This window comes from Arachis hypogaea, chromosome 14, assembly GCF_003086295.3.
Source record: "Arachis hypogaea cultivar Tifrunner chromosome 14, arahy.Tifrunner.gnm2.J5K5, whole genome shotgun sequence".
In the NCBI taxonomy this organism is placed as follows: Eukaryota; Viridiplantae; Streptophyta; class Magnoliopsida; order Fabales; family Fabaceae; genus Arachis; species Arachis hypogaea.
Window position 1 is genome coordinate 92125163 of NC_092049.1, and position 24046 is coordinate 92149208.

General features: G+C 39.0%; 1 protein-coding gene across 1 annotated transcript; it reads right to left on the reverse strand.

Moving 5' to 3' along the window:
- Positions 1–21102: 21102 nt before the first annotated feature.
- LOC112742753 (protein MAIN-LIKE 1-like) lies at positions 21103–22112 on the reverse strand. The gene is made up of 3 exons (XM_025791981.1): positions 21795–22112; positions 21471–21707; positions 21103–21258 (listed from the first exon to the last, which is right to left on the reverse strand). The coding sequence occupies exons 1-3, from the start codon at positions 22110–22112 to the stop codon at positions 21103–21105; spliced, it is 711 nt and encodes a 236-aa protein (XP_025647766.1).
- Between the last annotated feature and the right edge of the window lie 1934 nt (positions 22113–24046).

The window sequence follows — 24046 nt, forward strand, 5'->3', positions numbered from 1 at the left end:
AGATTCTGATTAAGAGATCCAAGAGATATTCATTCATTCTACGGTGAACGAAAGTGGTTGTCAGACACGCGTTCGTGGGAGAATGATGATGATTGTCACGTTCATCACATTCATGTTGAAGTGCGAATGGATATCTTAGATAGGAACACACATGTTTGAATAGAAAACAGAAATACTTGTATTAATTCATCAGGACACAGCAGAGCTCCTCACCCCCAACAATGGAGTTTAGAGACTCATGCCGTCAGAGATTACAAAGTTCAGATCTAAAATGTCATGAGAGATACAAAATAAATCTCTAAAAGTTGTTTAAATACTAAACTAGTAACCTAGGTTTACAGAAAATGAGTAAACTATGATAGATAGTGCGGAAATCCACTTCTGGGGCCCACTTGGTGTGTGCTGGGGCTGAGACTAAAGCTTCTCACGTGCCTGGGCTGTTTTGGGCGTTCAACGCCAGGTTGTAACCTGTTTCTGGCATCGAACTCCAACTTGTAACCTGTTTCTGGCGCTGGACGCCAGACTGCAACATGGAACTATCATTGAACGCCAGTTTACATCGTCTATCCTTAAGAAAAGTATGAACTATTATATATTTCTGGAAAGCCGTGGATGTCTAATTTCCAACACAATTGAGAGCGCGCCATTTGGATTTCTGTAGCTCCAGAAAATCTACTTTGAGTGCACGGAGGTCAGAATCCAACAGCATCAGCAGTCCTTTTTTCAGCCTGAATAAGATTTTTGCTCAGCTCCCTCAATTTCAGCCAGAAAATACCTGAAATTACAGAAAAACGCACAAACTCATAGTAAAGTCTAGAAATATGAATTTTGCTTAGAAACTAATGAAAATAAACCAAAAACTAACTAAAACATACTAAAAACTATATGAAATTAACCCCAAAAAGCGTATAAAATATCCGCTCATCACAACACCAAACTTAAATTGTTGCTTGTCCTCAAGCAACTAGACAAATAAAATAGAATACAACTAAGTCAAGAAGCAATAATATCTCAGAGTTTTTGAGTGAAGCTCAGATTCTAATTAGATGAGCGGGACTAGTAGCTTTTTGCTTCCGAATAGTTTTGGCATCTCACTTTATCCATTGAAGCTCAGAGTGATTGGCATCTATAGGAACTTAGAATGCAGATAGTGTTATTGATTCTCCTATTTCAGTATGATGATTCTTGAACACAGCTACTTTATGAGTCTTGGCCGTGGCCCTAAGCACTTTGTTTTCCAGTATTACCACCGGATACATAAATGCCACAGACACATAATTGGGTGAACCTTTTCAGATTGTGACTCAGCTTTGCTAAAGTCCCCAATTAGAGGTGTCCAGGGTTCTTAAGAACACTCTTCTTTTTGCTTTGGGCCTTGACTTTAACCGCTCAGTCTCAAGTTTTCACTTGACACCTTCACGCCACAAGCACATGGTTAGGGACAGCTTGGTTTAGCCGCTTAGGTCAGGATTTTATTCCTTTAGGCCCTCCTATCCACTGATGCTCAAAGCCTTGGGGTCCTTTTTATTACCCTTGCCTTTTGGTTTTAAGGGCTATTGGCTTTTTGCTCTTGCCTCTTGGTTTTAAGAGCTTTGGCTTTTTCTGCTTGCTTTTTCTTTTTCTTTCTCTATTTCTATTTTTTTTCTGCAAACTTTTGTATTCACTGTTTTTTCTTGCTTCAAGAATCATTTTTATGATTTTTCAGATTATCAATAACATGTCTCATGTTCGTCATTCTTTCAAGAGCCAACATATTTAACAGTCTTAAACATCAAATTCAAAAGACATATGCACTGTTCAAGCATTCATTCAGAAGACAGAAAGCATTGCCACCACATGTAAATAATTAGAATTTTTCTTGTTAAAAACTCGAAATTTATTGCCTCTTATTCTAAAGATCTACTATTTTATTCATGTTTGCTGATGATGAGAAAAATAAATTATAACTTAATTGAAATTAAGATCAAAATAGGTATGCTAATTACTACTACTTATATCTACTTTCTAAGGTAAACTCCTATAATGACAACTATCACAGAGTTAAAGCAAAAATTAGAATTTAACAACCTTTGTTCTAGGAAGTGGATGTTCCTCTAATCTGCGGGGTGCTTGGTCCTTCAAGAGATAATTTCTGGCGCTTCAATTCCCTTAAATCACGCCCTTGCTCCTCCTGTTCTTTAAGCAAATAGCAAAGAATGCTACTTTGTTCCTTCTGTTCTTTCTTTATTTGTTCCATAGCTTCTTGCATCTTGGTAATAGATATTTTAAGATACTCCCAGTATTCAGATTGAGGGATTTCTGGGAGAAATTCCTGTGTTTTCTTCTTGATGGGGTCATCCTGTGCTTGTTGTTTTTCCATTGATGCTTTGGTGATTGGCCGCTCAACTGAGATATACTCAGTTATTCCCATCCTTACTCCAGCGTCCTTACAGAGCATAGAAATCAAGCTTGGATAAGCCAACCTGGCATCTTTAGAATTTTTGTTTGCAATTTTGTAAAATTCAGTTGAAATCAGTTGATGAACTTCCACTTCTTTTCCCATCATGACGCAATGGATCATCACTGCTCTTCTAATAGTGACTTCAGAACGGTTTCTAGTGGGCAGCAGAGAATGCCCAATGAAGTCCAGCCATCCTCTGGCAACTAGTTTGAGATCTTCTCTTTTGAGTTGATTTGGGACACCCTTCGTGCTGGTGGTCCACCTGGCTCCAGGGATACATATATCCTCTAGAATCTTATCCAGGCCCTTATCTGTTCTCATCATTCTCCTATTGAAGGAGTCTGGATCATCTTTCAGCTGAGGTAGCTTTAAGATCTCCCTGATCTTGTCAGGGTGGGTATGAACAATCTTTCCTCTGACCAAGGTCCGATAGTCATAGAGAGCAGATCCAGATAGTCTTTGCTTGTCTGTTTGCCACATATTAGCATAGAACTCCTGGACCATATTCCTTCCCACTTTCGTTTCAGGATTAGCTAGGATCTCCCAGTTCCTGATTCGAATTTGCTCCTGGATCTCCGGATATTCGTCTTCTTTCAGATCGAATCTAACTTCCGGGATCACTGATCTTAGACCCATTATTTTGTAATAATGGTCTGAATGTTCTTTAGTTGAGAACTTCCTTGATTCCAAAGTGGTTTTGGAACACTCTCTTTCTTGCCTCTTGGAGTGGGTTGTTTTCCTTTAGGAGCCATGATCTTAGTGATCACGGATAGGTACACCAAACTTAGAGGTTTGCTTGTCCTCAAGCAAAAAGAAAAGAAAGGAGAGGGAGAGAAGGAGAGCTAGGTGCAATTGTGGATAGGAGGGATGGGCAGCCGAACCCATATTTAAAGGGAGAGGGGGGGTGTTTTTTTCGAAAATACAAAGAAAGATAAGATAGAAGATATGATTTAAAATTGAAAAGATATGAAAGATATTTGAAAAAGATAGATTTGGATTTTTGAAAAAGATAGTATGGAGATTTGAAAAAGATATTGATTAGTTGAAAAGATTTTTGAATGAAAAGAGATAGATTTGTTTTGAAAATTTTGAAAAAGAGTTGAATTGGATAAAAAAGGATTTGTGCTTATGGATTAAGATACATTTGATATTTTAAAATAGGGTTTTTAGAAATTAGGGATTTTAGAAATCAGGGTTCTTAACATGTTTATGCAAGAAATCATGAATTGAAACATGAAAATTAAATTTAGAATGAAAAATATGAAGTAAAAACGAATTCACTTCCTCCTCACCATCCTGGCGTTTGAACGCCCAGCTGTTGCTTCTTTCTGGCGTTGAACGCCAGGAACTCCTTTGTCACTGGGCATTTTTCTGAACGCCCAAGACGCTGTAAATCTGGCGTTAAACGCCCAGAAGGAGCTTCTTTCAGGCGTTCAACGCCCAGAAGATGCTTCTTTCTAGCGTTTAACGCCCAGATGGCTATCCTTACTGGCGTTCAACGTCCAGTGGATGCTTCTTTTGGGCGTTGAACGCCCAAAACAGACTCTTACTGGCATTTTCTTGCCAGAGAGCTCTTTTTCTCTGTTTTGTGTGCAGAATCCTTCTGTAACCCTGTGAACTTATACAATTGACTCTTTACCTTAGTATCAGTGAACTTTATATAAACAAATAAGATCAAGAATAGGGCAAAATGCTTAGAGGAAGTGATGTCCCATGGCTGGGTTGCCTCCCAGCAAGCGCTTCTTTATTGTCTTTAGCTGGACCTTGCTGAGCTTTTAATCTAGCTTCAGCCTTGAGCACTCTTGCTCAATATTGCCTTCAAGATAGTGCTTGATTCTCTGTCCATTAACAATGAACTTCTTATCAGAATCAATATCTTGAAGCTCCACATAACCATATGGTGATACACTTGTAATCACATATGGTCCCCTCCACCGGGACTTCAGTTTCCCGGGGAATAACCTGAGCCTAGAGTTAAACAACAGAACCTTTTGTCCTGGTTCAAAGATTCTAGATGACAGCTTCTGTCATGCCACTTTTTTTATTTTTCTTTATAAATCTTGGCATTTTCGAAAGCAGTGAATCTGAATTCCTCTAGCTCATTTAGCTGGAGCAATCTTTTTTCTCCAGCTAATTTGGCATCAAAGTTTAGGAATCTGGTTGCCCAGTAGGCTTTATATTCCAGTTCCACGGGCAGGTGGCATGCCTTACCATACACAAGTTGGTATGGAGAGGTCCCTATAGGAGTCTTGAATGCTGTTCTGTAAGCCCACAGAGCATCATCCAAGCTTCGTGCCCAATCCTTTCTACGGGTACTTACAGTCCGTTCCAGAATTCTTTTTAGTTCTCTGTTAGAGACTTCAGCTTGCCCATTTGTCTGTGGATGATATGGAGTTGCCACCTTGTGGCGAATCCCATACCGGACCATGGCAGAGTGAAGCTGTTTGTTGCAGAAGTGAGTGCCCCCATCACTGATTAGTACCCTGGGGACACCAAACCTGCTGAATATATGTTTCTGGAGGAATTTCAGTACTATTTTAGTATCATTGGTGGGTGCGGCAATGGCCTCAACCCATTTTGATACATAGTCAACTGCCACCAGAATATAAGTGTTTGAGTATGATGGTGGGAAAGGCCCCATGAAATCAATACCCCATACATCAAACCACTCAATCTCCAAGATTCCTTATTGAGGCATGGCGTAACTGTGAGGCAAATTACCAGCTCTCTGGCAACTGTCACAGTTACGTACAAACTCTCGAGAATCTCTGTAGAGTGTAGGCCAGTAGAAGCCACATTGGAGGACCTTGGTGGCTGTTCGCTCACCTCCAAAATGACCTCCATATTGTGACCTATGGCAATGCCATAAGATCCTTTGTGCTTATTCTTTAGGCACACACCTACGAATTATGCCATCTGCACATCTCTTAAAGAGATAGGGTTCATCCCACAAGTAGTACTTTGCATCAGTAATTAATTTTTTCTTTTGTTGCCTGCTATACTCCTTGGGAATGAACCTTGCAGCTTTGTAGTTTGCAATGTCTACAAACCATGGTGTTTCCTGAATGGCAAACAAATGCTCATCCGGAAAGGTCTCAGAGATTTCAAGAGAGGGGAATGACGTCCCTTCTATTGGCTCTATCCGGGACAGATGGTCAGCCACTTGGTTCTCTGTCACTTTTCTGTCTCTTATTTCTATATCAAACTCTTGCAGAAGCAACACCCATCTTATGAGTCTGGGTTTTGAATCCTGCTTTGTGAGTAGATATTTAAGAGCAGCATGATCTGTGTACACAATCACTTTTGATCCTACTAAGTATGATCTAAACTTATCAATGGCATAAACCACTGCAAGCAATTCTTTTTCTGTGGTTGTGTAATTTTTCTGGGCATCATTCAAAACACGGCTAGCATAATAAATGACATGCAGAAGCTTGTCATGCCTCTGCCCCAGTACTGCATCAATGGCGTGATCACTGGCATCACACATTAGCTCAAATGGTAATGTCCAGTCTGGTGCAGAAATAACTGGTGCTGTGACCAGCTTGGCTTTCAGCGTTTCAAACGCCTGCAGACACTCTGTGTCAAACACAAATGGCGTGTCAGCAGCTAGCAGATTGCTCAGAGGTTTTGCGATTTTTGAAAAATCCTTTATAAACCTCCTATAGAATCTTGCATGCCCCAGAAAGCTTCTAATTGCCTTAACATTGGCAGGTGGTGGTAATTTTTCAATTACCTCTATTTTTGCTTGATCCACCTCTATTCCCTTGTTTGAAATTTTATGCCCAAGGATAATCCCTTCAGTCACCATAAAGTGACATTTTTCCCAGTTTAAAACCAGGTTGGTCTCTTGGCATCTTTTCAGAACTAGTTTCAGGTGATCAAGACAGGAGCTGAATGAGTCTCCATATACTGAGAAGTCATCCATGAAGACTTCCAGAAATTTTTCCATCATATCAGAGAAAATAGAGAGCATGCATCTCTGGAAGGTTGCAGGCGCATTACACAGCCCAAATGGCATCCTTCTATAAGCAAACACTCCAGATGGACATGTGAATGCTGTTTTCTCTTGATCCTGGGGATCTACTGCAATCTGGTTATAGCTTGAGTAGCCATCCAAAAAGTAGTAATAATCATGACCTGCCAGTCTTTCTAGCATCTGGTCTATGAATGGTAAAGGAAAATGATCCTTTCTGGTGGCTGTATTGAGCCTTCTGTAGTCAATACACATGCGCCACCCTGTAACTGTTCTTGTAGGAACCAGTTCATTCTTTTCATTATGAACCACTGTCATGCCTCCCTTTTTGGGGACAACTTGGACAGGGCTCACCCAGGGGCTGTCAGAAATAGGATAAATAATTCCAGCCTCCAGTAATTTGGTGACCTCTTTCTGCACCACTTCCTTCATGGCTGGATTTAGCCGCTTCTGTGGTTGAACCACTGGTTTAGCATTATCCTCCAATAAGATTTTGTGCATGCATCTAGCTGGGCTTATGCCCTTAAGGTCATCTATGGACCACCCAAGAGCTGTCTTATGTGTCCTTAGCACTTGAATAAGTGCTTCCTCTTCCTGTAGATTTAAAGCAGAGCTCATAATCACTGGAAAAGTGTCACCTTCTCCCAGAAATGTATATTTTAGGGATGGTGGTAATGGTTTGAGCTCGGGTTTAGGATGTTTTTCCTCTTCCAGAGGAAATTTCAGAGGCTCTTTCATTTCCTCTAAATCCTCCAAATCAGGCTGAACATCTTTAAAGATGTCTTCCAACTCTGATTCGAGACTCACAGCCATGTTGATCTCTTTTACCAAAGAGTCAATAAGATCAACTTTCATGTAGTCTTTTGATGTGTCTGGATGCTGCATTGGCTTTGACAGCATTCAACTTAAACTCATCATCATTGACTATCAGGGTTATTTCCCCCTGTTGGACATCAATGAGAGTTCGTCCAGTTGCTAGGAAGGGTCTTCCTAGAATGAGAGTGGCACTCTTGTGCTCCTCCATTTCCAGCACTACAAAGTCAGTGGGAAAGGCGAATGGCCCAACTCTGACAATCATGTCTTCAATCACGCCTGATGGGTATTTAATGGAGCCATCAGCAAGTTGGAGACATATCCGGGTTGGTTTAACTTCTTCAGTTAAACCAAGCTTTCTGATAGTGGATGCAGGTATTAGGTTGATGCTTGCCCCAAGATCACATAAAGCTGTCTTGGTGCAATTACCTTCTAATGTGCATGGTATCAGAAAACTCCCAGGGTCTTTAAGCTTTTCAGGAAAGCTTTTCAGAATGACCGTACTGCATTCTTCAGTGAGGAGAACTCTTTCAGTTTCTCTCCAATCCTTCTTATGACTCAAGATCTCTTTCATGAACTTGGCATAAGAAGGTATTTGATCAAGTGCCTCTGCAAATGGAATCTTTATTTCAAGAGTCCTGAGATAATCTGCAAAGCGAGCAAATTGCTTATCCTGCTCCTCTTGGCGGAGTTTTTGAGGATAAGGTATCTTGGCTTTATATTCCTCAACCTTAGTTGCTGTAGGTTTATTTCCTACAAAAGTGGTTGAAGAAGCCTTTTTAGATGGGTTGTCATCAGCACTTGTGTGTGTCTGATCCCTCACTGGCAATTGAGTGCCAGAGTTAGAAGCTGGAGTGACGTTAGACGCCAGCTCCTCATATGTTCCTGGCGTCTGAACGCCAGAACTGTGCTTCTTTTGTGCGTTCAACGCCAGATCCTTGCTTGTTTCTGGCGTTGAACGCCAGTCCTGAGCATGGTCTGGGCGTTCAGCGCCAGCCTTCCACCCAATTTCTGGCGTTTTAGCGCCAGAATTATTTTTCCCTGGGCTCTTACTGTCCTCGAGTGGATTTTGGGTGGTTTGCTCATTTCTTGGCTTCTTGCTGCCTTGAGGTGGGGTATTTAACGTCTTCCCACTTCTTAATTGAACTGCTTGGCATTCTTCTGTTATTTGTTTTGACAACTGCTGCTTTGTTTGCTTCAATTGTTCTTCCATATTTATATTAGCCATCCTTGTCTCTTGTAGTCTATCCTTGAATTCGGCTAACTGCTTTGTTAGAAAGTCCAATTGCTGATTGAATTCAGCAGCTTGTTTTACAGGACTGAGTTCCGCAGTTACTGTTTTAACCTCTTCTTTCATGGAAGGGTCACTGCTTAGGTACAGATGCTGATTTCTGGCAACTGTATCAATGAGCTCTTAAGCTTCTTCAATTGTCTTTCTCATGTGGATAGATCCACCAGCTGAGTAATCTAGAGACATCTGAGCTCTTTCTGTAAGCCCATAATAAAAGATGTCTAACTGAACCCACTCTGAAAACATTTCAGAGGGGCATTTTCGTAGCATCTCTCTGTATCTCTCCCAGGAATCATAAAGAGATTCATTATCTCCTTGTTTAAAGCCTTGGATGTCCAGCCTTAGCTGTGTCATCCGTTTTGGGGGAAAGTATTGATTCAGAAATTTTTCTGTCAGCTGTTTCCATGTCCTTATGCTGGCCTTAGTTTGGTTATTTAACCACCTCTTAGCTTGGTCTTTTACAGCAAATGGGAACAGTAATAATCTGTAGACATCCTGATCTACTTTCTTATCATGTACTGTGTCAGCAATCTGTAAAAACTGTGCCAGAAACTCTATAGGTTCTTCCTGTGGAAGACCGGAATACTGGCAACTTTGCTGCACCATGATAATGAGCTGAGGATTCAACTCAAAGCTACTGGCTCCAATGGAGGGTATGCAAATACTACTCCCATATGAAGCAGTAGAGGGGTTAGCATATGACCCCAGAGTCCTCCTGGACTGTTCATTTCCACTTAGATCCATGATGGAGAAAGGGAGATGATGTAAAATAGAAGAAAATATTTTTATTTATTTAATTATTTATTTATTTCGAAAACAAAATAAATTAAAATAAAATAAATAAAAATAGGTGAAGATTTTCGAAAAAAATGAGGAGAGAGAAAGTGGTTAGGAAGTTTTGAAAAGGATATGATGATTTTTGAAAAAGGTTTTAAATTTTGAAATAAAAATCTGAATTTTAAAGGTAAATTTCGAAAATTTGCTTTAAAATAGAGAGAAAAGATATTTTTGGATTTAAAGAGGAGAGAGAAAAATAATAAGATAGTACAAGATTTAAAATTTTTAGATCTAATGCTCCTTGTTTTCGAAAATTTTGGAGAGAAAACACCAAGGAACACCAAACTTAAAAATTTTAAGATCAAGACACAAGGAAACTCAATAACACTTTGAAGACTCACAAGAACACAAGAACATGAAGAAAGAACACCAAACTTAAAATTTTTAGAAAACCAAATTAAAATTTTCGAAAAACAAAGAAAAATCAACAAGAAAACACCAAACTTAAAGTTTGGCACAAGATTTGTTCAAAGAAAAATTATTTTTGAAAAAGATTTTAAAAATAGGATAGCCAATTACTAAGAACATAAGCACCACGCTCTAGCTAATTGAGCTATAAATTTAAAGTGTTTTAACAAGGTATAAATAATAAAAGACTCTAAACCAAAAAGAAAAATTTTTCCTAATCTAAGCAACAAAATAAACCGTCAGTTGTCCAAACTCAAACAATCCCCGGCAACGGTGCCAAAAACTTGGTGCACGAAATTGTGATGTCAATGTTCACATTACTCTCTTACAATTTCGCACAACTAACTAGCAAGTGCACTGGGTCGTCCAAGTAATACCTTACATGAGTAAGGGTCGATCCCACGGAGATTGTTGGCCTGAAGCAAGCTATGGTTATCTCGTAACTCTTAGTCAGGATATAATATCAATAATAATTCTTAATTTGAGTTGTGAAAAGTAAGAAGGGCAGAACACAAATTATACTTGTATGCAATGATGGAGAATATGTTGGAGTTTTGGAGATGCTTTGTCTTCTGAAATTCTGCTTTCCTCTGTTTCTGATTCACGCACGCACGTCCTCCTATGGCAAGCTGTGTGTTGGTGGATCACTGTTGTCAATGGCTACCATCCATCCTTCCAGTGAAAAGGGTCCAGGTGTGCTGTCACCGCACGGCTAATCATCTGCAGGTTCTCGATCGTACCGGAATAGGATTTACTATCCTTTTGCGTCTGTCACTACGCCCAGCACTCGCGAGTTTGAAGCTTGTCACAGTTATTCAATCCCTGAATCCTACTCGGAATACCACAGACAAGGTTTAGACTTTCCGGGTTCTCTTGAATGCTGCCATCAATCTAGCTTATACCACGAAGATTCTGATTAAGAGATCCAAGAGATATTTATTCATTCTACGGTGAACGGAAGTGGTTGTCAGGCACGCGTTCGTGGGAGAATGATGATGATTGTCACGTTCATCACATTCATGTTGAAGTGCGAATGGATATCTTAGATAGGAACACACATGTTTGAATAGAAAACAGAAATACTTGCATTAATTCATCAGGACACAGCAGAGCTCCTCACCCCCAACAATGGAGTTTAGAAACTCATGCCGTCAGAGATTACAAAGTTCAGATCTAAAATGTCATGAGAGATACAAAATAAATCTCTAAAAGTTGTTTAAATACTAAACTAGTAACCTAGGTTTACAGAAAATGAGTAAACTATGATAGATAGTGCGGAAATCCACTTCTGGGGCCCACTTGGTGTGTGCTGGGGCTGAGACTAAAGCTTCTCACGTGCCTGGGCTGTTTTAGGCATTCAACGCCAGGTTGTAACCTGTTTCTGGCGTTGAACTCCAACTTGTAACATGTTTCTGGCGCTGGACGCCAGACTGCAACATGGAACTGGCGTTGAACGCCAGTTTACGTCGTCTATCCTTGAGCAAAGTATGGACTGTTATATATTGCTGGAAATCCCTGGATGTCTACTTTCCAACACAATTGAGAGCGCGCCATTTGGAGTTCTGTAGCTCCAGAAAATCTACTTTGAATGCAGGGAGGTCAGAATCCAACAACATCAGCAGTCCTTTTTTCAGCCTGAATCAGATTTTTGCTCAGCTCTCTCAATTTCAGCCAGAAAATACCTGAAATTACAGAAAAATGCACAAACTCATAGTAACGTCCAGAAATATGAATTTTGCTTAGAAACTAATGAAAATAAACCAAAAACTAACTAAAACATACTAAAAATTATATGAAATTAACCCCAAAAAGCGTATAAAATATCCGCTCATCAGACCATTCCAACAGGCAGCTTCTCACTTGGGTCTTACAGAGTGTCTCTTAGGGACCACACCTGTGAATGTGAGTATTTCCAGTCTCTTTATTATTCATGTCGCCATGCCTTAGCATGCTGTGTATACTCACATCTAGATTGGTCCATTTATTTCCATGAGGTGTATTGCCTCATCTTGGTATTCGATACCTATCGGATGGGATTCACGCCCCCAATCCTCGAGGGGTTTTAGCCACCATATGATGGTCCCACAGTCATCCTCGATCCCACCAAGAGACGTGCATCTGAAGGGTGTCTCAGGACTACCAGGATCCGGACGACGATGAATGAGGCTGACCCAAACAGACCCAAGAGATGTGGCCTTTGCAGACAGCCTGGCCACACATGGAGGACATGTCAGTAGGGAAGAGTCAGCGTTCGTTCTACTTCAGCCAGTAATGTTCAGTGTTGTTTTTATTTAGTGTGATGTCTTAATTTTAGTTGCAGCGTTGTTGTCGGTTAATCCTGTAGTCTTTAGGGTTCTTTGTTGTTTACATTTATATCTTTCTGTAATGTTTAGCGTGCTATTGCTTTATGTTAGTTATTGTGTCCTGTTTTGCCTTAATCAGTGTATTGAAATGTTGACTGGTAATGAAATTTTGCATAACATACACGTGCTTCTAAATGTAACTATTTGTGCTCGTACCACACTTAAATAACATATAACAAGAGAACCAAACTTAAATAACATACAACACGAGTACCAAGTCTAATAAACATACAATAGGAGTACCAAACTTAAATAACATACAACACAAGTACCAAACTTAAATAACATACAACACGACTACCAAGTCTAAGTAACATACAACACGAGTATCAAAATTAAATAACATACAACAAACTTAAAATAACTCAAGAATAATACAATAAATTGCGAAAGTCAAAAGAGATGCGATCCTGTGCTGCAGCAGTTGGGGGGCCTAATCCTCCATGCTCTCTGTGCTACAGGGACGTCATCGTCGTCCTTATCCCCGTCATGCTCCATGTCGTCTGATCTGTACTCCTGTGATGTTAATGGCCTAGGTTGTGCAGCTGTAGTTATAGCAAATGCCGAGGGAGGTGTCCCACCCAACGAAAATGTCTCATCGATGAGTCCAGATGGTAGCTCATTGACAATGGCTAATTCACATAGGTTAGGAATTCAATTATCAAAAATGCAATTGGCGTTGTGAGTATAGTTCTAACCCAACAAATTGGCCATCAATCAAATGTTATCATAATACAAAATAAAATATAAACCGAGAGTATTTAGCTCCCGGGTCGTCTTCCCTAGGAGTTGCAATGAAATGTACAGTTATTGGCTATGAGCGACATTGGGGGTTGGGAATGCAAAAGAGCAAGAGATGTGAATAGCAAGGAATTAAAGTGCAAAAGGTAACTTAGCATGCAAGAAAGTGTAAATGGCAACTCTTGGTAAGAATTGGAGAATTTAGGATTCCTCTCCTAGTTGTGGACCACAAACATGGCAATTGTGTGAAAGCAATCCAAACTAGTCAATCCTCCTTGAGAATTAGTCAAAAGAGTGTAATTGATCTCAATCCATAAGTCCTAGTCAAATCACTAATTACTTAGTGAAAGACTAGCGTCAATGGAAACCAAACCAATTAACTATTCTCACATAATGCGGAATGGACATCCACAACTCAATTCCATCCAAACATCCAATTTCTCAACCAAGAGTGTGAAAACTAAACATGCAAGAAATTAAATGAAAGCAAGTAAAGGTCAAAGTAATAAAATGCAAGGAAAGGAAACTTAAAATATAAGAAAACCTCTTGGCAAGCAATTGAGAGCTAAGGTTACCTATCCTAGCTATTGACCACAAACACATGATGATTATGAAGAGTTAATCCTACTTAGTCAACCTTACATCGAAGATAAGTCAAATAGGCATAGTTGATTTTAATCCCTAAGACCTATGTCAACACTAAAGGGTCACATAGAGTCAAGGGAAACTAAATTAACTAACTACTCTAATGTATCAAACAAGAATGGACATCAATGACTCAAGGATCACCAAAGTCATCAATTTCAAACCAAGAGTGGAGAAAAACTATGTAAAAACTAAGCCAAGCATTTTATCAAACACTTGGTGTGCATGAGAATAAAATAATATTAAATTGAAATAAAATAAATTCTAAAACTACCAAAGCAAGAAAGTAACAATAGCAACTAGAGAAAACAATAAATGACATGAAAACATAAAATTGCTTTAATTAGAATTAAAATGACAAAAGTGTTCATAACATGAAAATGAAATAAAAGAGAAAATAACAAAAGAGATGAAGAAGATAAAGACAAGAAAGCATGGAAACATAAATAAAACTACACTAAAACAAGAATTAAAGTGCTGAAATTAAAAGGAAACTAAGCTAAAAACCCTAATTCTAGAGAGAGAAGCTTCAAAAGAGAAAACATCATAAAAGCTAAACCTAATTGCCCCCCCTTCATCCTTCTTCAATTTGGCCTTAAATAGCTTCAAAAAATGAGTTGGATTGGGTTTTGGGGATCCAGAAATCACTGCCAGCGAGTTGCAATTAATGAGGTCACGTGCAGGGACCTGTACGGACGCACAGACATGTGCGTCCGCACACATGCTGAATCCCGACTTATGCATACGCACACGTGGACTTATGTCCACTATATAAAATTGCATATCATTTTGAACCCCTGAACGTTAGCTTTCCAATGCCACTGAAACCGCCTCATTTGGACCTCTGTAGCTCAAGTTATGACCAATTTATTATAGAGAGGTCAGGGCTGGCAGCTTTCCAAATCCTTTATTTCTTGAATTCTTCCCTTTTTGCATGCTCTTTTCCTCACTTCTTCAACCCATACTTGCCTTGAAAAACTGAAAATCACTTAATAAATACATCAAGGTACCAAATGGGATTAAAGTGAATAAAATTGACTAAATTAAGCACAAAAGAGCATGTTTTCACTTTCAAGCACAATTTAGGAAGAAATCTCAAAAGCATGCTATTTAGGTGAATAAATGTGGGTTTATATGATGGAATCCACTCAAATCAAACCCAAATATATTGTAAAATATGCATTCATCAATTCTTCCACACTTAAACAATAGCATGTCCTCATGCTAAACACAACCAAAGGAGATGAATGAAAGGGTACACAATTTATTCAATGCAACTACTTATATGCATGCAACTATACTAAGTGCTATCTATCTATATCTATACTATAATTCCTATTGAGTTTGGCAAATACAAAAAAAAGAATCTCAATCAATCCAAAGTAGGAGCTTAGGGCCAAGACAAGAAAAATATAGCAATATGATCAATGTCCAAAGATTGATTTGAAATTTTCAAAATTAAGTTCAACAACTTACAAGAAGATGCAAAATAAGCAATGGAAACATAGAATTGAGTAATTGAAACCCTCACCGGATGTATTTACACTCTAATCGCTCAAAAGTGTTTAGGGTCAATCACTCAATTCCTCCTTTAATCATGTTTCTCAAAGATTTGCAAGTCGTCTAACAATCAACTAATATTTGATGAATGAATGCAAATATCATGAGGACTTTTGTGGGTTGTAATGGGGCTTAGGTAAGGGTAGGATTAATATGGTTAAGTGGGCTATTAGATTGGATCTTTGATTAGATCAAGCATCCCACCTAATCCTATATATCTTCCTATATACATAACAAAACAATCCTAGCTACCCATTTATCCCTTTCTCACATTCACTCATGCATGCTTCTTTTCAATTCAACCACATATGCATCTCTTATTTTCATTCTTATTATCTTTTCTTTTCTTTTTCTTTCTTTCTTCTTTTTTTTTCAAAAGGTATATACACCAAAATTTTCCTTTTATCAATAAAAAGAGATGCATATGTCTTACTTAATAGATGCATGAGTGTTTACCCATTTTCTGAAATATTCTCAATGAACACCCAAAGCACTAACTACCAATGTTTTCCACAAATTCTCCCACACTTGATTAACACACACACACACACACACACTCTCAAATCCAAGCTAATCAAAGATGCAATCAGTGGACATAATGGTTTTTCACTTAGGGCAAATGATGTGCTTAAAATGAGAACAAAGGGGAATTAAAGGCTCAAAAAGTGGTTTACAAAGATAGATGCAAGGGTTGGCCATATGGGTTAGTAAGCTATACAAAGATAGCCTCAATCATACTAAATTCAATTTAAAACAACAAATATAGGACATATAGACTAAAACAAATCTAAGATCACAATCATAAAAGGAGTTTATAACACACAAGAACAAAATATGTGATTGAAAATATGCAACCACACAATTAAAGCTCAAATCTCACTTGGTATTTGTTCAAGCTATTTTCTATGTTCCATAAAAAGATACTTCAAGCAAGTTCAAAAATAATTTTCAAATCTAATCAATGGAATGCCTAAAAAGAGATTTCTTAAAAATTCTTTGTTGTTTTACCAAACTTATTTACTCTACCATGCAATCAAGCAAGTATTTACTATCATATACTATAAGCATTAAAGAGATATATACATATACAAACAAACCAAACCAAGTGCAAATAAGAACAAAAATTGCAAAAATTGAAGAAAAAGGGACAAAAAAGAAGAATGTTGCAAAGTGTCTAAGAAAAAGAATTTTACCCCCTTGAAGTTGGCGATCTTCCCCCACACTTAAATAATGCACGGTCCTCCGTGCATACACATGATCCGGGGGTGAAGGACTGTGAGGCTCCACCTTCAGCTGGTGGGCTTCGGGTTGCTTTATAAACAAAGAAACAATAATTGAGGAGAAGTGAGATGTGTGTGGTATGATAAAAGGTAATATGTATATTCTAAAGGCGCGCACAATTTAAAACACAACACATTGATCGAGTAAAACAATAACCACAAAAGAAAAATAAATAGCATGTTCCTCAATCATGTAGTTCTAGGTTGCAAGTAATAAATAAGCAAGACTAATGGCACAAACAACCTAGATAACCACAACTAAAGTGAATTGAGTATAAAATATATTGGATAGTGAGGTTGTGCAAGTGAAAGCGCAAAGTGAATAAAAAATGGAACAATCAACAACAACCAATTCGTTGATGAAAAGAGACTACTTATTCACCCTTAGGAATAATGAAATAATCACATGTATAAGGTTCTTGTTACAAAAAGTGACAAGTCTTGATAAGAATCAAGACTAGTCAGCTAAAAAAAATGCAAGGCATTAACAAGGAACAAATACTTTGTTATGTGATTATATTCACTCAAGAGCCATGATCACTAAGTAGCTCAACTCAATTCACTAAAGTAAAAGTGCACAATTCATAATACCGAACAAGGATAAAGTCTAGCTACAACATATGAATCAAACTCACAATTTAATTAGGCAATTAAACAAAGAGTTAGTGTCCAGTGCACATATTCATCAAACTTGAAACCAAATTCAAGGAAGAAGCAACCCAATAATCATCAATCAACACTTGCAATTTATTCAATTAACAAACAACTAAACAAAAACTAATATAATTACCAAAATAAAAATGAAGTACAAACAAAACAAAGTAGATCAAGTAGAGAAGAGGGCAAAAGCAAGAGATGAGGGAGATGGAGGGAAAAAAAAGAGGAGAAGTAGAGAGAAGAGAAGAAAAGAAGTAAAGTGTGAGAAAACAGGGGTGTGCGCACGCACAGGGGTGTGTGTGTGCGCACACTATGAGCAAAGGAGAAGGTGTGCGACCGCACCCGCTATGCGAGCGCTCCTGGAAGAAGAGGGAGTAAGAAGTGTGCGTGCGCACAAGGGTGTGCGCACTCATAGAAGAAGTTTTTTTTTTTTTTGGGAAGGATCATGTGTGCGTGCGCACACAAGTCCGTGCACGCGCACAAGAGCGTCAGGGGCAGGGGTTCACGCGCACACCCTGTGCCAACGCTCCCACCAGAGTGGTTACAAGTTGGCGTGCAGACGCACACGTCTGTGCAGCCACACAGAGGGTGCGAAAAAAGGCATGTGTGCGTACGCATAAGTACGTGCGCACGCACAGGACGCAGAAAACAGGGGAATGCGCATGGACAAGGCGTGCTGGCGCTGCGAACAGAGGGCATAAAGGCATCTATGCGTACGCACAGCTGGGTGCGTCTGCACAGAAGGTGAATTTTCGTTGTTGTGTGTGTGCGCACAAGGGTGTGCGTACGCACATGCCCTGTTTTTCCCAAAAAAAAATTTCTTCAAAATTCTAAGGCACCAAGCCTTAGTTCAACCAAAACTCAACACCAAAACATGCAACAACCAATAAATTCATGATCCAAGCCAAAATTAACATGACTAACTCAAAATTAAACTAATTCTAAGCTAACCAAGCATAACAAAAAGCAAATAAGTCAAAATATGTACAAAAGAGAGGAGTTAGAACAATGTTACCAAGCACTTTTATTTAATGTCTTTAAGTTAGACAATTGGGAGAGCCTTTGCTATGTTGACTTGTACTTAATTTTCCCACCAATGCTAGAATTTGCAATGTCCTCCAGGGTCCCAATCCTAACCATCAACAAAAAAACAACCAAAAAGCAAGCTATTTTACATATTAACATATATACAATAGCCAACAACAACACCATTGCAACTCCCCGGCAACGGCGCCAAATTTGACAATGGCCAATTTAAATAGGTTAGGAATTCGATTATCAAAAATGGAATTGGCGTTGTGAGTATAGTCCTAACCCAACAAATTGGCCATCAATCAAATGTTATCACAATACAAAACAAAATATAAACCAAGAGTATTTAGCTCCCGGGTCGTCTTCCCTAGGAGTTGCAATGAAATGTACAATTATTGGCTATGAGACATTGGGGGTTGGGAATGCAAAAGAGCAAGAGATGTGAATAGCAAGGAATTAAAGTGCAAAAAGGTAACTTAGCATGAAAGAAAGTATAAATGGAAACTCTTGGCAAGAATTGGGGAATTTAGGATTCTTCTCCTAGTTTTGGACCACAAACATGGCAATTGTGTGGAAGCAATCCAAACTAGTTAATCCTTCTTGAGAAATAGTCAAAAGAGTGTAATTGATCTCAATCCGTAAGTCTTAGTCAACTCACTAATTACTTAGTGAAAAACTAGCGTCAATGGAAACCAAACCAATTAACTATTCTCACATAATGCGGAATGGACATCCACAACTCAATTTCACCCAAACATCCAATTTCTCAACAAAGAGTGTGAAAACTAAACATGCAAGAAATTAAATGAAAGCAAGTAAAGGTCAAAGCAATAAAATGCAAGGAAAGGAAACTTAAAATGTAAGAAAACCTCTTGGCAAGTAATTGAGAGCTAAGGTTACCTATCCTAGCCATTGACCACAAAGACATGATGATTATGAAGAGTTAATCCTACTTAGTCAACCTTACAACGAAGATAAGTCAAATAGGCATAGTTGATTTCAATCCCGAAGTCCTATGTCAACAACACTAAGGGGTCACATAGAGTCAAGAGAAACCAAATTAACTAACTACTCTAATGTATCAAACAAGAATGGACATCAATGACTCAAGGATCACCAAAGTCATCAATTTCAAGCCAAGAGTGGAGAAAAACTATGTAAAAAATAAGCCAAGCATTTTATCAAACACTTGGTGTGCATGAGAATAAAATAATATTAAATTGTAATAAAATAAATTCTAAAACTACCAAAGCAAGAAAGTAACAATAGCAACTAGAGAAAGCAATAAATGACATAAAAACATAAAATTGCATTAATTAGAATTAAAATGACAAAAGTGTTCATAACATGAAAATGACATAAAAGAGAAAATAACAAAAGAGATGAAGAAGATAAAGACAAGAAAGAATGGAAACATAAATGAAACTACACTAAAACAAGAATTAAAGTGCTGAAATTAAAAGGAAACTAAGCTAAAAACCCTAATTCTAGAGAGAGGGGGGAACTTCTCTCTCTAGAAACTAAGAGAAAACATCATAAAAGCTAAACCTAATTGCCCCCTTCATCCTTCTTCAATTTGGCCTTAAATAGCTTCAAAAAATGAGTTGGATTGGGTTTTGGGGGTCCAGAAATCGCTGCCAGTGAGTTGCAATTAATGAAGTCACGTGCAGGAACCTGTGCGGACGCACAGACGTGTGCGTCCGCACACATGCTGAATCCCGACTTGTGCGTATGCACAAGTACCTGTGCATACGCACATGTGGAATTATGTCCATCATAGGAAATTGCATATCATTTTGAAGCCCCGGACGTTAGCTTTCTAATGCCGCTGAAACTGTCTCATTTGGACCTCTGTAGCTCAAGTTATGACCAATTTATTATAGAGAGGTCAGGGCTGGCAGCTTTCCAAATCCTTCATTTTTTGAATTCTTCCCTTTTTGCATGCTCTTTTCCTCACTTCTTTAACCTATACTTGCCTTGGAAACCTGAAAATCACTTAACAAATACATCAAGGTACCAAATGGGATTAAAGTGAATAAAATTGACTAAATTAAGCACAAAAGAGCATGTTTTCACTTTCAAGCACAATTTAGGAAGAAATCTCAAAAGCATGCTATTTAGGTGAATAAATGTGGGTTTATGTGATGGAATCCACTCAAATCAAACCCAAATATATCGTAAAATATGGATTCATCCCTCATTCAGGTCCACATCTAGAGGTTTTTGGGCTCCACCTACCTGAGATCTATGTCATGCCACATCATCCTCCTGTATGATGACCCTAATCTCCTCAAGAAAGCGTGACCCCCTATACTCCGCATCGAGACCCTCACTGCCCAACAAGTCAGATAGCATCTCACCTGGGGTAATCCACGTCTAACTATCATGTACATCTTATGTCACTGCTAGGACACCCAACATAGTAATCACTAAACCCTCACCCAGTATCTCCGCCCCCTCTACCATTACAAAATGATCCACCACCATTGCTATCATATCCAACGCCACCATAACCACCACATCTATCACCATCACGACTATGACCACCAAACCCTCCTCCACCTCCACCACCACTTGCAACTCCACTCACGCCACCCACAAAACCACTATGACCACAACCACCAGCACCGACTCCTCCACCTCCAGCACCTCCACGCATACCACCGTTACCGCCACCACCACCTCCGTCACCATCAGATGTGTCGTGTCCACTACCACCTCCTCCATGACCGTTGTCATCATCACCATTATCCACACCATCACCACCGCTACCGTTATCTCTCCGGTTTGCCGTCCACATTGGGCTCTGCCTCCACGACCACCCCTGTCTCCTCTACGACCTCTAGCCTACCCTCCAGTACATCGATGGCATCATCGAGCCACCTCTACTCACGCTGATTAGATCGTGTCCCCACACGAGCTCTCCGCTCGGCATGACGGTTATCCAGAACATCATGCACACGATCTATCTATGGATCCTGTCCTGGACCTCTCTGCAATTCCTTTGTCGAGATCGGGTCTACTCTGAGGTCTCCGAGGAATAGTTCAGGTGACAAGAATCACCTACCATATTGATGCCACCACTCTAAGTACGCATGAGAGGGTCCTGGATTAGGAACAATATCAAATCGCAAGACATGTTCTGCCCTCCTATCACAATGAATGTGCCAGCCCTGTAAGGATGTGAGAAACCACTGATCACCGCCTCTGCCGTCCTTCGACATCAGAAAATCGATGTTCAATGTAGGAAACGGCCAATGCTGTAGTCCTCCAAGCTAAGGTAGAACCCAATCCACCTGAGGTAGTAATCAATTGTGTACCTCGTGGCCAAGGGCTAATGAAAGGCATCAAACCCATCGGGCCTAAAACCCGGGAACTGCCAGAAAATCCAAGACTAGATGAGCTGAAGTGGTCCTGCCAACTTTACCATATGCTTGTTGGCCACACGGCATAGGCAGCTGTATAACCACGACAGCGTGGTAGATCCCCAGCTATATCTGCCCATGTCCTCTAACCTCGCCACGTACAACAGCCACCGGATATGCATGCGGGTATTAGACTTGTCCGCGAAGAGCTGCGTTGATAATAGCATCATGATGTATGCTCTCGCGTACCTCCTGACTGTCTCCTCGTCTGTGCCCTCCAGACGGTCAGTGAATGTATCCTGCATCCAAATGGACTTCACAATTAACTTGTCGATGCAGTCTAGTGGCGGCAATACACCCAACAACTCCTCGAACTAAGCCCATGCTGGACGGCCTCCCTCGATGTACCATTCAAAGTCCGTCAGACATCCGTTGACGTACTGATTATCGATCAGGAGCTCTAGCTGGTAGGCTACATCCTGTAGAGTAATCGTGTATTCACCAAACGGCAGATGAAATGTATGAGTCTTCGGACGCCATCTCTCCATAAATGCACCGACTAATGGCTCATCCAACCTAAACCAGTGGTCGTTAAGCCTCGCGAGATGTGACAGGCCAGCCATCTGGAGGCACGACATGATCCTATCATCTAACGGCATACCATGCTTCCTCTTCATGCTCGAGATATAGCGGTGGGACTGCATGATAGTGAAAAAATACTCTTACAATCATAAAACTTTACAAAATAACAGTTAACTAAAACGGGCAATCTTAATCGAAAAATACTTTAACCAAAATTCTATTAAACTCTCAGAATCACTTATCCAATATGCATTTACGATTTTAATACTCTAACACACTACTATCCTTATATCAATACTCTAACCACTATTCGAGATTCACAGATTCTAACAATTATAAACAGTTTAATATCACTAAACAACTTCCAACAGACTACTTCTCCTAAATCTAAACTCTAACTACTACTTCAAGTTTAGAGATTCTAATCATTCTAATAACCAAGTTCTAAGCAATTTAATATCACTAAATCATACTTTATTTCATACTAAAAATTAAAAAAATAAATTATTTACTAACCTCTTCATGCACGCTACCAGCAATATACGCAACTTTGTCTAATCGATAGATTCAATTTGGGTCGTCCTCCTTTACTTTAGTATCAACCTTGTAGCACAACCTTACTTTCTTTTGATTTTTGGATGTGGTGGGGTAGGGGGTGAAATATAATCCGAATGAACTAAATTTGAATTCTATATATAGCTAGCCTGAGAGTAAATCAAATTAGGTGCTATAGATTTACATTGAAACCTCCTTATATATAATTCGAATAGTGTTGCTTCGATTTACCATGATTAAAAAAACAATGGCTAAATCGACACTCCCTGTTTCGAATTGCACTCTTTCATGCTAAATCGAAATGCCTTGATTCGATTTACTCTTGTTTCCATAATTCGACAAAGCCTCATTCGATTTATATATTAACATGCATTAGGAAGATGTACATAATGTATTTCTATTTGGGTGAGACGCATAATTTTTGCAAGCCTTTGGTTTATACGGGTGATTTGCCCAAATTTTAATATACACCTAATATAATTATTTTTAATTTCCACTTTACAATGGAAAATCCATTATTATTTATTCCCATAGTAACAACATCTTCAACCTCTCATTTTTTTTCCTTTTTGAATTTCTTCCTAACATAATTATTCATACCCTGCCCAAAGATAATAGTTAAGGTCCAAATAAACAAGTCCAATTAATGATACAAGGAGTAAAAAAAGTACAACAAATCCACCCAGATTATGTTAGTTAAAGACACGGGTCGGTCCATGATGAGTCCATATTTGATGAGATATTTTGGTTTGATTTGGATGGATTTCATCACATAAACTCACACTTAAGCACCAAAATAGCAAACTTTTGTATTTTCTCCCTAAATTAGACTTAAATGTGACAACATGCATTTTTTGTACTTAAATTAGTGATTTTAATTCCATTTTTATGTCACTCAATGCCATGACATGTTTGTTGAGTGATTTCAGGCCTTGGAGGCAAGATTGGCTAAGCAAAAGTGGAAAGAAGCATATACAAGGGAGAACACATGAAGAAAATAAGGAAAAGCACACACAGTCAAGTGTGCGTGCGCACAAGAGGGAATTAGCATGTGTGCGTGCGCACAACCCTCTGTGCGTACGCACAGGTCCCTGCACGTGGTTTCATTAATGAAACATATGATCCGCAATTTTTGGGGGCTTTTGGCCCAATTTTGGAAGGCTAGATGCTGAATTGAAGTGCTATATGAAGGGGATATCAACACATATTAAGGTATTAGTTAGCATTAGCTAGTATTGGGTTTTAGTTTTAGTTTTTCCTTAGTAAAAAGCATCCTTAGGAGTAGGAGTAGTTTAGATAGCAATTTCTCTCCTAGGGTTTTGATTGTAGCATTTTATAGCAAGTTTGATCTTGGATTTTACTTTTTTAATTGTAAGTACTATTAATTTCCTCTTTAATTACATCACCTTTACTTTCATTTCCCTTTGGTTCAAGCACTTTGTTAATATTGGCAATTTTGAGTTCTTGAAGTTTTGATTAATGAATTTTGTCTTTTATGCTT

Excerpts from the sequence above, each read along its gene's own strand:
- LOC112742753 (XM_025791981.1), bottom strand. The coding sequence starts at position 22,112 with ATGCAGTCCCACCGCTATATCTCGAGCATGAAGAGGAAGCATGGTATG. Across the intron at positions 21,708-21,794 it reads ACATCGAGGGAGGCCGTCCA|GATACATTCACTGACCGTCT; the intron begins GCATGGGCTTAG and ends ATTTGGATGCAG. Across the intron at positions 21,259-21,470 it reads GTGTGGCCAACAAGCATATG|GACGGCAGAGGCGGTGATCA; the intron begins GTAAAGTTGGCA and ends CTGATGTCGAAG.